The sequence below is a fragment of the Nerophis ophidion genome, linkage group LG13 (assembly GCF_033978795.1).
Source record: "Nerophis ophidion isolate RoL-2023_Sa linkage group LG13, RoL_Noph_v1.0, whole genome shotgun sequence".
In the NCBI taxonomy this organism is placed as follows: Eukaryota; Metazoa; Chordata; class Actinopteri; order Syngnathiformes; family Syngnathidae; genus Nerophis; species Nerophis ophidion.
Genome location: NC_084623.1, coordinates 37,167,191 through 37,181,346, shown reverse-complemented (window position 1 = coordinate 37,181,346; position 14,156 = coordinate 37,167,191). Strand labels below are relative to the sequence as shown.

Here is a 14,156-nt window from a genome sequence, read left to right as displayed (position 1 = left end):
ACGTAGACCCGATGACATTGCTCGGAAGACGCGACAAGTTGCTCAAAATTTTTACCTGAGGCGTGAAAATTATCCTAAATTTACCAGCTCAACGGGGAGCACAAGCATCATGCTGAAAGATACAACCATCCCATCAGTCGGCATTGCTGAGGGAGTGGACACTAAGTGACGGTTTGATTATGTTTATATTTTGCATTTCTTGGTTAACACTGAGCACTAGTGCTAGGTGAGGCGTAGGCCCTGTTTTCGCTAAGCCGGACATGGTTATCCAGGGTAAGTCCCACCAAACCGTATCCGTGTCCACACACAACAATGCCAACGTTTAAGACCCCTTCCCCGCTCCGTCCGGCGACGCAACGTGACCTAATACGCATGCGCTGAAAATGAACACGTCATAGTCGCCTCCAGTGTTGCTTTGTGTGCAAGTTTTTAAATTTAACTTATCTGAACATTATCCAGTGTTGTGGTATTTCAATTAACTGGAATCCAGTGTGCTGTGGGTCCCTATTGTAGTGAATCACACCTGAGCCATCATAAATTAATCAAATCTTTATTAGATACGTAAACAATGTGATAAAGAACATTTTACGTCATTCAGACTGGGGATCTAGATATTTGGACAGGACACTACTCACTCTTTTGTCTTCACCTTCATTGTCCATTCGTTTTTGGTGACTTTATTGTCATGATCCACGTCTTGGATCATGGGATATTCTGGTTTTGGTTCTGTTCATCACATTCTGTCTTGTATTTGTCTTCCTCAGTTCTTTGTGGCACTTCCTGGTTTGTGTCTGTTGTCCTAGCAACGCACTTGTGTCACCTGCCTTCCGTTTAATCACGCACACCTGCCTCTTGATTTATCTCCTTATTTAAGACTGCCTTTGTTGGACATTCATTCTTGGACTTTTGCTTGCTACACGCAACAGCTGACGGCGCTCTTCCAACATTGTGGTAAATCTATTTTTGTATACTTTTTAGCTTGTACGCTATTTTGTTTGTTTATGTCCCTAGCTTCCACGCTAGCGCCCTTTGTTCTTTCTAGCTCCCAAGCTAGTTCTGTTGGTTTTTGGTTAGTGCTTTTGTGCAAGTGTTTTTGTTCTTAGTTTGTTTTATTACATAAATAAATTCTTATTCCTACCTTTACGCTGAGTTCTATCTTCGCTGCACCCACGAGAGAACAACTCGTCACCACAATGCTACCGAGACGTTACATTTATATACTCTATGTTGAGTCCCCGACATACATGGCCTACATAAACTGATACAGTCTGCTTTGCCAGTCCAAATGCATTCAATGTTTTCCGTAGTCTTCACTCGACGGCCAGGTAATAGAAAACACACGCTCCCTATTTTTATCACATCCACGGGAGCCCGCATTCTCGTTGTCTCTCCTTCGACAAATGGAGAAAGTTTTTCGGTAAGTAGAATCACAGCTGACCTGGACACTTGAAAGGTCTCTTGCAGTTTGAGAAGTGTTGTATCCCAAATAGCTGCAATCGCTTTCTCTTAAGGTATTCATGTGTGATTTCCACAAGCGTCTGTACAGATGGAAGGCAAAACAGGGGCATGTCTGTAGGACTCGCCTTCATATTTCCAGTGGTTAGCTCTGAGTTACGAAACTGCTTTATTATGAAGCTGGCTTTGGCGCCGTCTTTCTTTCTGAACTCAGTTTGTAAACTATCAATGAGTCCATACAAAGCTAAGTGCCGGAGATTAAAGAATAAAAAAATCGTCCGAGGAGGGGAACCTTAAACGCTGGTTTAGTGTGGCTGAAACGGGGCTTAGGCTAAAAAGTTATTCGTTTAAGGGGTTAAACGACTTAGTGTAGACATAGCCTAAGTGTTTCACTAAGGCTTTAGCTGCTTATCACCCAAGTTCTTACAGCTGTAGGTCATTCTTCATATATTCATGCTCAAAAAAATCCGGTACCGGAGCATAATTTGTCTTCAACATTGTCGTTTGCTCCCATAAAATCTGCCGTGATCAGTGACGGCTTAACAAAAAATGGGCTTGTGACATTGTTGTTGTTGTGTTTGAGAGGGCCTTACAGGGGTAAAAACCATATTATCTTCATTGTTAGCCGCCTCCTGCTGGCAGACGAGAATTCACAGGAAAGAGACAGACGTGTGTTCTTGTTTCATGTAAGGATTGTGAATGAAAGGCAAAATTCCCACAAAAAGTGACCTTGACATTTCAGCTCCACCATGAGTGACCTGCAAAGCAAGCTTATAAAAGGGATTTGTTCTTGTTATGTTTGTCCATTCTCATACATTATTATTTTTATCAGTTTTGCGTGCAGAGTTGAGTGCCCAACTTAAGAATCTCATGTCTTGGTGACTCATTCGCTGTGCTTTTTTAAATCGTGTACGGCTGAAAAATAACAACGGGTCGGGGAAATGATTGATTCTTAAATGCATGGACGATTCTAAATCGATGAGCCAGATTCCAAATATCGAGTATTCAAGTATGTTGCACAAAGTACGGTTTTGAAATGCGCATCTATCGCGGGCACACAGAGTAAAATACAGCAGGAGGGGGAGAGAAGTCATGCTAACCGCTAAAGAAGTAGAAAAACAACAAGATAATTACTCTATTTTACAGAGCCCACCTGTGTTCAAGCCGCACCCACCAAATTTTAAAAGAAAACAATATGTTTACACAAAATACCTGCACCGGATCATAAGCCACAGATATATACCAGTACGAAATATTTTGTAAATGTTTCTACGTGTGCCTGTCACACGGTAGACAAACAAGTGATCAAACAAAACAGAAGTCATCCTCATCGACCCACTAGCTACAGAAGCGAGCTCTCCAATCGGCTAAACGCACTCAAGAGTTTGCTGGATTTACGAAACTGAAACAATACAAAATGAATGCCGTTTTAAAGGCCTACTGAAATTAGATTTTCTTATTTAAACGGGGATAGCAGGTCCATTCTATGTGTCATACTTGATCATTTTGCGGTATTGCCATATTTTTGCTGAAAGGATTTAGTAGAGAACATCCACGATAAAGTTCGCAACTTTTGGTCTTAAGAGAAATGCCCTGCCTCTACCGGAAGTCGCAGACGATGACGTCACATGTTGATGGCTCCTCACATATTCACATTGTTTTTAATGAGAACTTCCAACAAAAAGTGCTATTCGGACCGAGAAAACGACAATTTCCCCATTAATTTGAGCGACGATGAAAGATTTGTGTTTGAGGATATTGATAGCGACATACTAGAAAAAAAAAAAAAACGCAATTGCATTGGGACAGATTCCGATGTTTTTAGACACATTTACTAGGTTAATTCTGGGAAATCCCTTATCGTTCTATTGTTTTGCTAGTGTTTTAGTGATTTAAATAGTACCTGATAGTCGGAAGGATGTCTCCACGGGTGTCTTGACGCGCAGTGTGTCAGGGGAGTCGACGGCAGCTATGGACGGCACAAGCTCAGCTTTTCTCCGGTAAGAACTGACTTTTTAACCACAATTTTCTCACCGAAACCTGCTGGTTGACATTTGGTAGGGATCCATGTTGGCTTGACTGCGCTCTGATCCATAGGAAAGTTTCACCTCCAGGAATTTTAAACAAGGAATCACCGTGTGTTTGTGTGGCTAAAGTCTAAAGCTTCCCAACTCCATCTTTCTACTGTGACTTCTCCAATATTAATTGAACAAATTGCAAAAGATTCAGCAACACAGATGTCCAAAATACTGTATAATTATGCCCTTAAAGCAGACGACTTTTAGCTGTGTGTGTGCAGCGCTCATACTTCCTAAAAACCCGTGACGTCTTGCGTACACGTCATCATTACACGACGTTTCAAAGACGAAACTTCCGTTAAATTTAAAATTGTAATTTATAAAACTAAAAAGGCTGTATTGGCATGTGTTGCAATGTTAATATTTCATCATTGATATATAAACTATCAGACTGCGTGGTGGGTAGTAGTGGGTTTCAGTAGGCCTTTAAATCAATAATAGTAACACAGAAACTTGTAAACGTGTTAGCATAATTGCTAACTTGATTACTTTGCAATAGCCCATACAAATATGCATGAAAACACTCCTACAGACAATACAAATGGGATGGTTTAAATATTGATTGTATTAGTTATATTGTAAAACTTAGTAAAGAATGAAGAATCCATTCAATCAGAAACGCTATGGACGGTTATTCTTCAGGTTCAAGGCACAAAACAGGAAGTACATTTTCAACCTTCAGCACCAAAAGATGGCGCAGTAGCCCAAACAATAACACGCGTTTTTGGTGTCTCTGTCGGTGTAATAAGACAACTATTTGTTGAATGCCAAACATTATGGTCGTTAGCGAAGAAAACGCCATAAAATGAACGCACTGTTTTTTTAATAAGCTGCAGGGTCAAAAGCGTTGGGGGAAATAAAAGTAGCGGCTTATATCCGGAAAATATGGTAAGTGTTCTCTACACTTTAACAGAGATGTAACTGGAACTGCATTACAGCAAAACAATAACCAGGTAAACAGAGGAAATTAGGAGAGAAAAACATCCACATAGTGCGACACCACTGTCTGAAATAAATATGAAGGAGTAGATACTGCACACTTCTTAGAGCTAAATGCATACAGACACCGGAGGAAAAGTGTCAAGCAAACTAAAGCAACACGGATGCTTGTTCGCCTATGATGGCACGTTAGCAGGCTGCTCCAGTGTGCACATATCAAGTCTTCTAACTATATCTACATAAAAAAACAATGCGGTGTGCTATCACATCGAAAAATGATGCAATATGTCAAAAGCAAAAGGTGGACACATAAATTACAGAAACATCAATACTAGATTCGTAAAGTGCCCAAAGACTTCCACCCATGAAACAACCCACTATGGGACCCAAAAAGTTGCAAGTGCCAGCACTTTGAAGAAGGTGAAAAACGCGATTAAAATAAAAATAGAACTCATAGCAAAGTTTGCCTTGATCAAAAAGATTCATATTATGGCCAAATTGATTAATGTATCCATTTTATTTGTCATTTATATGTATTTGACATTGTTTTATACATGCAAAACTATATTTTGTCTATATTAAATGTGTTTGTGTTCATATATTCAGGTTTTGGAAAAGATTATTTGGCTTTAAATTATTTCTTATGTGAGAAATTTGTTCGGTTTTCGTACGATTCGGTCAACATCGGACATTTCGGATAACATTAGTAATGAAAACTGATGTAGCACTGTAGTACAGTATAACAATGTCTAAAAGCAGAACTGAAGAAGACAAACAAATGCAATCTAAATTCTCACCTTGATAACAGCTTGACTAATCCTCAGTGGAGGGTGATGATTGTGATTCACTCCGCATCCATATTGCATTTGTTGCAGACATCCTTTTGATTAAATCCTGCCATATGTTCCTTTGTCTTGCTGCATGAATAAACCCAATTAAGTCCAGCCAAACAAAATTCCATTGAGATCGGTGAGGAAGAGTCAGGTGGTCCTGCAGCAGGATGTGGGAGCCGCCAAGGCTCTAGTGCTGAGGGACGACCTCCACCGCTTGTTCAGCAAAGGTGAGGGAGGACATGTTGAGGAAGAAATGGGAGTTTCTCTGCGAGATCAAAAACAGGCGGCAAAAAACGACAAGAAAGTCCAGAATGGAGCAACAAAAAAAAGTCCCCATTGTGCCGCCAAAGCCAACACTGGAAGTCTGACAGATAAGATCCTCCATTTTGTGTGTGAGTTATTGAACAGATCCAGCTGAGACAGAACAATGGTGGTCAGGGAAGTCCCACGGAGACGATAAACATGTACAAAAAAAAAAAAAACTGCTCTGCGTATCATTCAGAAAAAAACACTTTGCCCGAAAGGAAAGCGTTCCCGTCTGTTTTGCTGTTCCTTCCAATCCAACAAAGGCACTCCAGATTGGCCTTTTGGAAACACTTCCAAGACGTTCCTCCATCTATCCTCAAATGCGTTCAACAAAAAAGGGCAGAAGAAATGTCTGAATCTTACAAAAAGTGCCATTGTCCCCACTTTTCTTTCAGAGCAAAGTTAAAGTGCACGGATGAGGTCAACTATTTCTTCATAGTTTTTCTCGTTTCAAATGTCTTTTTTTGTGTGTGTATTTTGTTGTTTTTCTAGGAAATGAAGTCACTTCGCTCCTTTTTTTCCTTCCGTTTTGAAATGTCTCAGACGGGAACCATTCTGCCTTGCATCTGTTGCATTTGGGAGAGCATTCCCTGGACACTTGTCAGGATCTTGCTCTGGTGTGCTCCGGCGGAGATGCCGATGCGGGTCAGGTCCCTGTGAGGAGAGGAAGCACACTTAGGAACGAGGACCCACAATAACAAAAACAGACAAACCTAACGATCCGCATGATGGCTTTTGCAGCCTTCTAGCAGCTTGACAGTTGCAATCCCAGTCCTGCTATTTTCATAGATTAGGTGAATGCTTAAAATAACAGAGACTGAAGTACGTCATAAATTATGTCTTCGCTGATATAACACAAATGGGGGTACAGTTTGACTTCCACAAAAACTATAATTACATATCTTTTCCAAAAAATCTTTTAAAAATAACCTCTTGAGAACCACCATCCACTGCAGTGGACATTTGTGTGGCAAACGTTTTCCCTTAAAAATGTCTAAGTCTGAGAAACTTTAGTCTTAAATGTACATATCACCACTAATGCATCATGTGCAGGTCAGGATGGCTCCAAGAAATTAAGAATGTTTTATAAATAAAATATAAAATAATGGAAAACACACCAATAACCTCCTGAGAATCAGCATCCACCGCAATGGAAATTTGTGTTTTGCTCTAAAGGGCTAATTTTATCCGAAATGTGTAACTCTGACAAACAAAATAGAACTGAAAATCAAAGGTCCACTGCATTGGACGTTGGTTGCTAGTGGGTTTAAGTCACCATTTTAGAAATGTGTGTTTCAACGTGCAAAAAACAGCGAGACAGTAATATTAAGTAGAGTTATCAGTTATCCATTTCAAGACCGCGGGCCAATAAAAACAAGCCACGGACCACAACTAGCCCCTAAGACCACACTGGGGACACCACTGCTTTTAAAGCTCTTTGTTGGGGGTGCGACCACTCTCTTAGCCACCACAACTCTCTCGTCGACTATTTATGCCAATCAAAGAATGAAGGAGAGTTTTGTTGTAGCTGCAACTAATCAATGGAAGTTATTTTTATTGCAACTGTTGATCCAAAATCGAAGGAGAAGGCAATCACAGTGTTGTGCTCTGTGCCATCTGAACAAATCGTTTACACACAATTTCCTGCATAAACTGACCAATCACAGCCTTTGAGAGGTTATGAGTTTATCTTTTAAGTGGGTTTGGAGGGGGAGGAGTGAGCCAAAGTACGCTGGTGCCTCCACAGAGAAGCGTAATCCAGGTTTTGATCTTAAAACTGGAGAAATCCAAGAACATACGTACTCGGGCTGTTAACACAATAACGCATGTGATTATTAAAAACAATGAATTTCAGATAGAAGATTAATCACAATTTTTGTTTTGACTGGCGGAAGATGGCGCGCATTGCACAGGCAGTGAATGATCTCTCATGATAGAGCGAAACAAACAAACTCGGACAGAACTTTAGATAAAAGTGAGGTAATTATTGGGTGTCGAAGCTACAAACTTTATTATTGTTGGCGCACATCAAGTTTAAAATAGCATCATTAAGTGAAACACTGAAACATGAACATGAACACTAATGTGTAATATGAATGCTACATTAACAGCAAACAGAGAACAACAAACCAAACAGATCATTTTAACAATGCCTTTCTAAATGGAAAGCCACCACATGCAAGCTCCTCAACATCTGTGAAGATCTAGTGCTGCAAGATGTCGTTCATGTTGCTAATTACCGTTGTTTGTACAAAAAAAAAGGATCGGCACTGTCATCTGAAAAGGTAAATAAGATTGTTTGTTTGAGCAACTGATCAAAAACTAAGGCAAAGTAAATGCAGATGTAAATGGTGTACTATGTAAAGTTGTTCATAGGTGTGTTTACTAAATTATTCATATACATCTGTACCTTTTTTGGCTAAAGTATTGCAAATACTTTCCAAATGTGCACTTTATTCTTACTAACTGTCACCAAGTGTTGAGCAAATCAATGACTTGCAATTCAGTAAAACATTTTTAAAAAATTCCTGTATAACATTCTGACCACGAAATTGCATTTGTATCCAAACACCGGGGTATTTTCTTAAGCAAATTTTATTCACGCAAGCAAATAATACCCTGTGTTGTTTGAGCAACTGATAGAAAACTAAGGAAAAGTAAATGCAGATGTAAATGGTGTACTATGTAAAGTTGTTCATAGGTGGGTTTACTAAATTATTCATATACATCTGTACCTTTTTTGGCTAAAGTATTGCAAATACTTTCCAAATGTGCACTTTATTCTTACTAACTGTCACCAAGTGTTGAGCAAATCAATGACTTGCAATTCAGTAAAACATTTTTAAAAAATTCCTGTATAACATTCTGACCACAAAATTGCATTTGTATCCAAACACCGGGGTATTTTCTTAAGCAAATTTTATTCACGCAAGCAAATAATACCCTGTGATTAATCATGATTAATCACAGTTGAAGACTGTGATTAATCGGATTTGAAAAATTATCACTTAACAGCCCTAAAATGTACATATCTAGTGTGGTGTGCGCAAACATATTCAAGGGGTCAAATTAAGGTTGTGTACCGAAATTTGATGCTAATGTAAACGGTATTGTGTGCTCCAACAAACAAACATGTGTTGTTTAGTTATGTTGTGGTATATGCAGCACACAAATATAACCACCCTTTATGGAGGATATACTGTCAAAGTATGATCTAGACCAGTGTTTTTCAACATTTTTGAGCAAAGGCACAATTTTTGTCATTAAAAAAATATGGAGGCACACCACTAACAGAAAAACATTAAAAAATGAAACTCCACCAGGTTGTCGTGCTTTAATTCAAGTTTTCCTGTGTGTAGTGTTTTAGTTCCTGTCTTGCGCTGTTACTTTGGTGGTTCTTCCTGTTTTGTTGGTGTTTTCCTGTAGCAGCTTCACACCTTCCGTTGAGTGCTATTGCCTGACCTGCTTTTTATTGGCAGACAAGACTATTTCAGTTGTGCGGACGCTTTCCTTCTTTGTGGGGTCATTTTTGATTGTCATGTCATGTACAAATGTACTTTGTGGATGCCGTTTCTGCTCCACACACTGTAAGTCTTAGCTGTCGTCCAGCATTCTGTTTTTGTTTACTTTGTAGCCAGTTCAGTTTTACTTTTGTTTTGCATCGCCATCCCTATGCTTCATTGCTTTTTCCTTTCCGTATTGATCATTTTTGGTTTAAGTGTTGAAACATTTTTTACCTGCACGCCGTCTCCCACTGTGCTCTGCATATTGCGATCACGACAAACCATCCTCGACGCGTTCCGAACTCTACATAGCAATGAACTACCTGCTGCCACCTACTGATATGGAGTTTTACATGGTAACCCTGCCGAGCTGTACACAGCACCGACACTAGACAACAGCAAATGATTTGCAGATTATAATTATTGATTTGCAAATAATATATTTTGGACCAATTAGGTGAAGTTGCATAATTTCCCACGGCACACCAGACAAGGTGTTGTGATGGTCCGTCTGGAATGATCCAGATATGCACGTTGCACTCTTTTTTTTTAAGTAAGAGATATATGAATAACATATCTCTTACATAAAAAAATACCAACAGCCACTCAAAAAACGTGTTGACTATTGTTTTGTTTTTTTTACATCCCACGCATTCTCTCCTCCCTACTCACTCTAGTGTCATGTGGACCACTGCCTCAGGAGTGGTGTAGCTGGCGGCAGTGAAGTTGTCGATGTATCTCTCCATGCCGATGGCCTGAAGCCAGTCCTCCACTGTGCCCACGGCCGACGAACCCTCAGGGCTACTGGGCTCCAACAGAATAGTGGCAGGCCTGGTGAGTGTGTAAAGGAGATTTAAGTGAGAAAATTTAGATTGATGTTGCTCCATCTAATCATGAGTTACATTAATTCAGTACAATAAAAAAATGAAACAGCTTTTACTCCAAATGCATTGGTTTTTAAGCATACCCTTTTTGCTGCTTATAGTACCAAATTTTTCATATCACTGTGGTTGTGGATACAAAAAACAAGCCGAATAGGTCAAACTTTGACTTTTACATCATAGAACACCAAGAACAGAACAGATAGTGGACACCCAATTGAGCTGAGCTGTGAAATTTTTCCTGAAAAAGTCATGAGAATGAGCGCTCACTTTTTTGAAAAACCTTTTTGGTCTGTTGTGCATGGACAGTAGTTCAATCAGCTCCATCGGCCATAAAACATTTGTATGGGGCCAGTCAGTCTGAGCCAACTGTGCTGCTCTACTGACTCTCTGCTTATTTTTTTTTTTAAGATGGGGTGCACTGTGAGAACGGGATGTCGGCCTCTTTAATAAGTCATCTTTCATCGGGAGGTGGAAAAGTATGCACTGCCATCCACATACACACTCCTCTTTTCGTTCCCTCATGTCCGTTTACAAGCCGCATTTATAGGGGTCCATTCTGTTAATTACTCCGCAAGGAATACCATTGGCTTACATACCATTAGCTAAGCGTGTGTGCTCACTCATTAAACTCAGACAGACTTCCATGGGGCTGCATTGAGTCTCTTAACACCCTGTAGGTCATTCTTGACCACTCAAGAGTAATAGCCTTGGAGCTGAAGGGTCATATTTGTTTTTAACGTAGCGTAACACCATAAATCCAGCAACATTCCAGAGTGTACAGCACCATTAAAACTAATTTGTAGAGGACTCTAGTTCTATTGAAATGAGCTACATGTTGCTGCTAGATAACATTTGATCCACCACGGATACATTTGGACCGCCGCAAATAGATTTGGCGCTATGTCTCAAACAGTATTTAACGCAGCTGGTCTGGAAAGAGAAAACTGAGCACAAATAGACAATTAGCGTTGCCAACTTAGCGAATTTGGCACTATATGAAGCGCCAAAGATTGTTAATCAAAAAAAGCAACTAGCTACAAATCTAGTAGAGACTTTGAGATTGAAAGATAAGCACATATCGTTCTTCTCAATGAGCATTGGGTGCTGCATTGAGCTCTTTCCCATTTAAAAGCACTGTAATGTCTACACAGATGGTCGGATTAACAGGTTCTTTATTGCAAAAAAGATAACATGCCAACCATGGAACAACATCAGCAAACTCAACGGTCCTCTCTGCACGCAGCAGTCCGCCTCTGCCGACACACACATAGTCAGGACTCACAGACAGTCGGAAATCCCAGAACTCTTACACTAGACATAAATGCCAAGTCGTTACAACACTGGCAGGCGGCTTTGTCTTGACAATAAAAAACGACAAAAAGAAGCAACAGAACAAAAGGAAACCAAAGCTCATGACTTTTTTTGGGATACAAGCTGTCTTGTGGCTATTTCCTATGCGTTAGGTTGTGAACAAAAATTTGGGTTACGAGCCTCCCTACTGTTAGTTGGCAAAGCGAATGTCACAGTGAACCCGTAAAATCAGACCAAAACAGCTGGTTTCTCACAGGCTAGCATTATAGTTAATAGGTAGTGATCAACATAACTTTGTTTTTCCAACCATGGTAATGAAGAAAGTGAGTGTAAGGGGAATAATGATGATATTCATTGAATTAAAGAAAAAAATCAAACACACCATCTGGAAAAGTTCCAGATGGTGTGTTTGGTGGAAAAGCAGCTCGAAGGAGATTCGAAAGAAATCCGCTCTCTAAGGTAAATGCTATACAATAATAATACATTACTTCATAACACTACTGTATTTTTTTTGTATAACATTCAATGTCAATCAATCAATCAATGTTTATTTATATAGCCCCAAATCACAAATGTCTCAAAGGACTGCACAAATCATTACGACTACAACATCCTCGGAAGAACCCACAAAAGGGCAAGGAAAACTCACACCCAGTGGGCAGAGAGAATTCACATCCAGTGGGACGCCAGTGACAATGATGACTATGAGAAACCTTGGAGAGGACCTCAGATGTGGGCAACCCCCCCTCTCTAGGGGACCGAAAGCAATGGATGTCGAGCGGGTCTAACATGATACTGTGAAAGTTCAATCCATAGTTGCTCCAACATTCTACTGTATTGTTTCAACACAATATTTATTATCTAAAAGTTAGTTTTCTTTTTAAAAGTCATGTTACATGTTAAAATTGTGTTCTTTTTCGGGGGGGGAAAACACCCATTAAATAGTTTTAAGTTTATTTTGATGGTTTTGACTGTGTCACAGTCAAAACCAATCAAAACTTGTATCCCGAAATACCACTGTAGTTCTAAACATGTGATTTGATTTTTCCTGTTTTTTTTACTTGCTTTTTGAAATTGCGTCATAGCCATATTTGACGTATACGTCATTGTGACACGGAAGTGTCCTGACTTTAGGCCTGCGCAACATTTCCGGGATAAAGTATGACAAAGATTGTGAACCGGACCCTCATATCAAATGTAAGTAAACAACAAAAACTACCACAAAAACACCCCCCAAAAAGTCAGTTCAATGAACTATACTGGAAATCTCTCCAGAGAGTGGTGAAGACGGCGGAAAAGATCATCAGGACTCCTGTTCCTCCTATCCAGGAGATCGCAAAAAGCCGCTGCCTGACCAGGGCTCAGTAAATCTCCAGAGACTCCTCCCACACCCACCAAGGACTGTTTTACTGATGGACTCTAGAAAGAGGTTCCGCAGCCTCCATACCAGAACCACCAGGTTCTGTAACAGCTTCATTGAACACATCAAAATAATACCCTCAATTCACCCCAAAAATGGATTAACTCGCTGGAATATAAAGACAATATAACATACATCCATAAACGTGCATGCATATGCAATATATTTATCTGTACAGTAATCTATTTATTTATATCTGCACCTAATTGCTCTTTTATCCTGCACTGCAACGAGCTAATGCAACGAAATGTTGTTCTTATCTCTACAGTAAAGTTCAAATTTGAATGACAAAAAAAGGAAGTCGAAGTCCAAGTCCAAGCCTTTATATCATAGGATTGTCAATGAGATCTGGTTGGAAAAGTCATATGGCTCCTATCCGCTATTTATGCTCACAATGTTGTGTAATGTTGGTATAAGAGTTGTTTTGAAATGAAATATCAACATATAATATTAATAGTGGGTTCAGGCAAATACCAATTGAATGCTCATCATTCACTGGTTTCAGCCACTGTTGATGGTTAGTAGTTATAATGAAAGCAGTGTGTTTCGAACTAAAACATTCATTTGAGCTTTGTTTATACAAGCTGAAGACTGGCCTATCAATGACACAGCCACGTGTCTGCATGGATAGACCCCTGAAAAATGAGGCCTATACAAACAGCAAGGTTGTTTACGTTCCAATATACTATAGAACATAACCATGGAAGTTTATCAATGCCTCACCTGACAGTGCTGTCTCCCCCGGTCCTCTTCAAAGTGTTGGGGTTACGAATTAGCTTGTCCAACATGTTGACAATCTGGCCGAACTTTGGTCGCTCCGCTCTCTCTCTCTGCCAGCAGTCCAGCATTAGCTGGTGGAGCGCCACGGGACAATCCATCGGTGGGGGCAGCCGATAGCCCTCATCAATTGCTTTGATCACCTACAGAACATGAACATATAATTGAAGTCATCATGCTTCTGAAGGTGCAAGTTGCAGGTTTAAGGTAAAATAATCTATGTATGAGTGTTAGTTTAGACCAGGGGTGTCCAAAGTGCGGCCCGGAGCTATTTGTGGCTCGAACCTATTTTTTTTTTACGGGCCGCGGCACATTTTAAAACTACTTTTACGAAAAAAAAAAATAAAAAGTGGAATATTAGAGCAAACAGGTATAATGTAATAAGAATACGTTGCAGTATGACACTAATAACACAATGCTGCCAGGCAGGCAGTTGTTTACTTTAAAACTGTCATTGTTAAAAAAATACATTGAATTAAAATCAATGTTACAATGAATTATTAATTCACTTTGAAATATGTTTTGGGGAAAATATTGCCAATTTTGTGATTTTGCTATGAAAACTTATTTGACAGAAATGCATGAAACAAACATAAAAGATATATTAAAAAATATAATCCGCGGCTGGATCTGTAGTTGATCTAGAGATT

At 39.7% G+C, this 14,156-nt stretch overlaps 1 protein-coding gene across 4 annotated transcripts in view; it reads right to left on the bottom strand.

Moving 5' to 3' along the window:
• epha4l (eph receptor A4, like) overlaps positions 1-14,156 on the bottom strand; it is a 166,101-nt gene that overhangs the window by 57,270 nt on the left and 94,675 nt on the right. For all 4 annotated transcript variants that reach the window (XM_061918868.1, XM_061918869.1, XM_061918867.1 and 1 more), the window contains 3 exons: positions 13,453-13,649; positions 9,787-9,945; positions 5,270-6,265 (listed from right to left, as the gene is read on the bottom strand). In XM_061918868.1, the coding sequence (XP_061774852.1) occupies positions 6,151-6,265; positions 9,787-9,945; positions 13,453-13,649 (471 nt within the window). In that variant the 3' untranslated portion in view covers positions 5,270-6,150. The remainder of the gene's footprint in view (positions 1-5,269; positions 6,266-9,786; positions 9,946-13,452; positions 13,650-14,156) is intronic.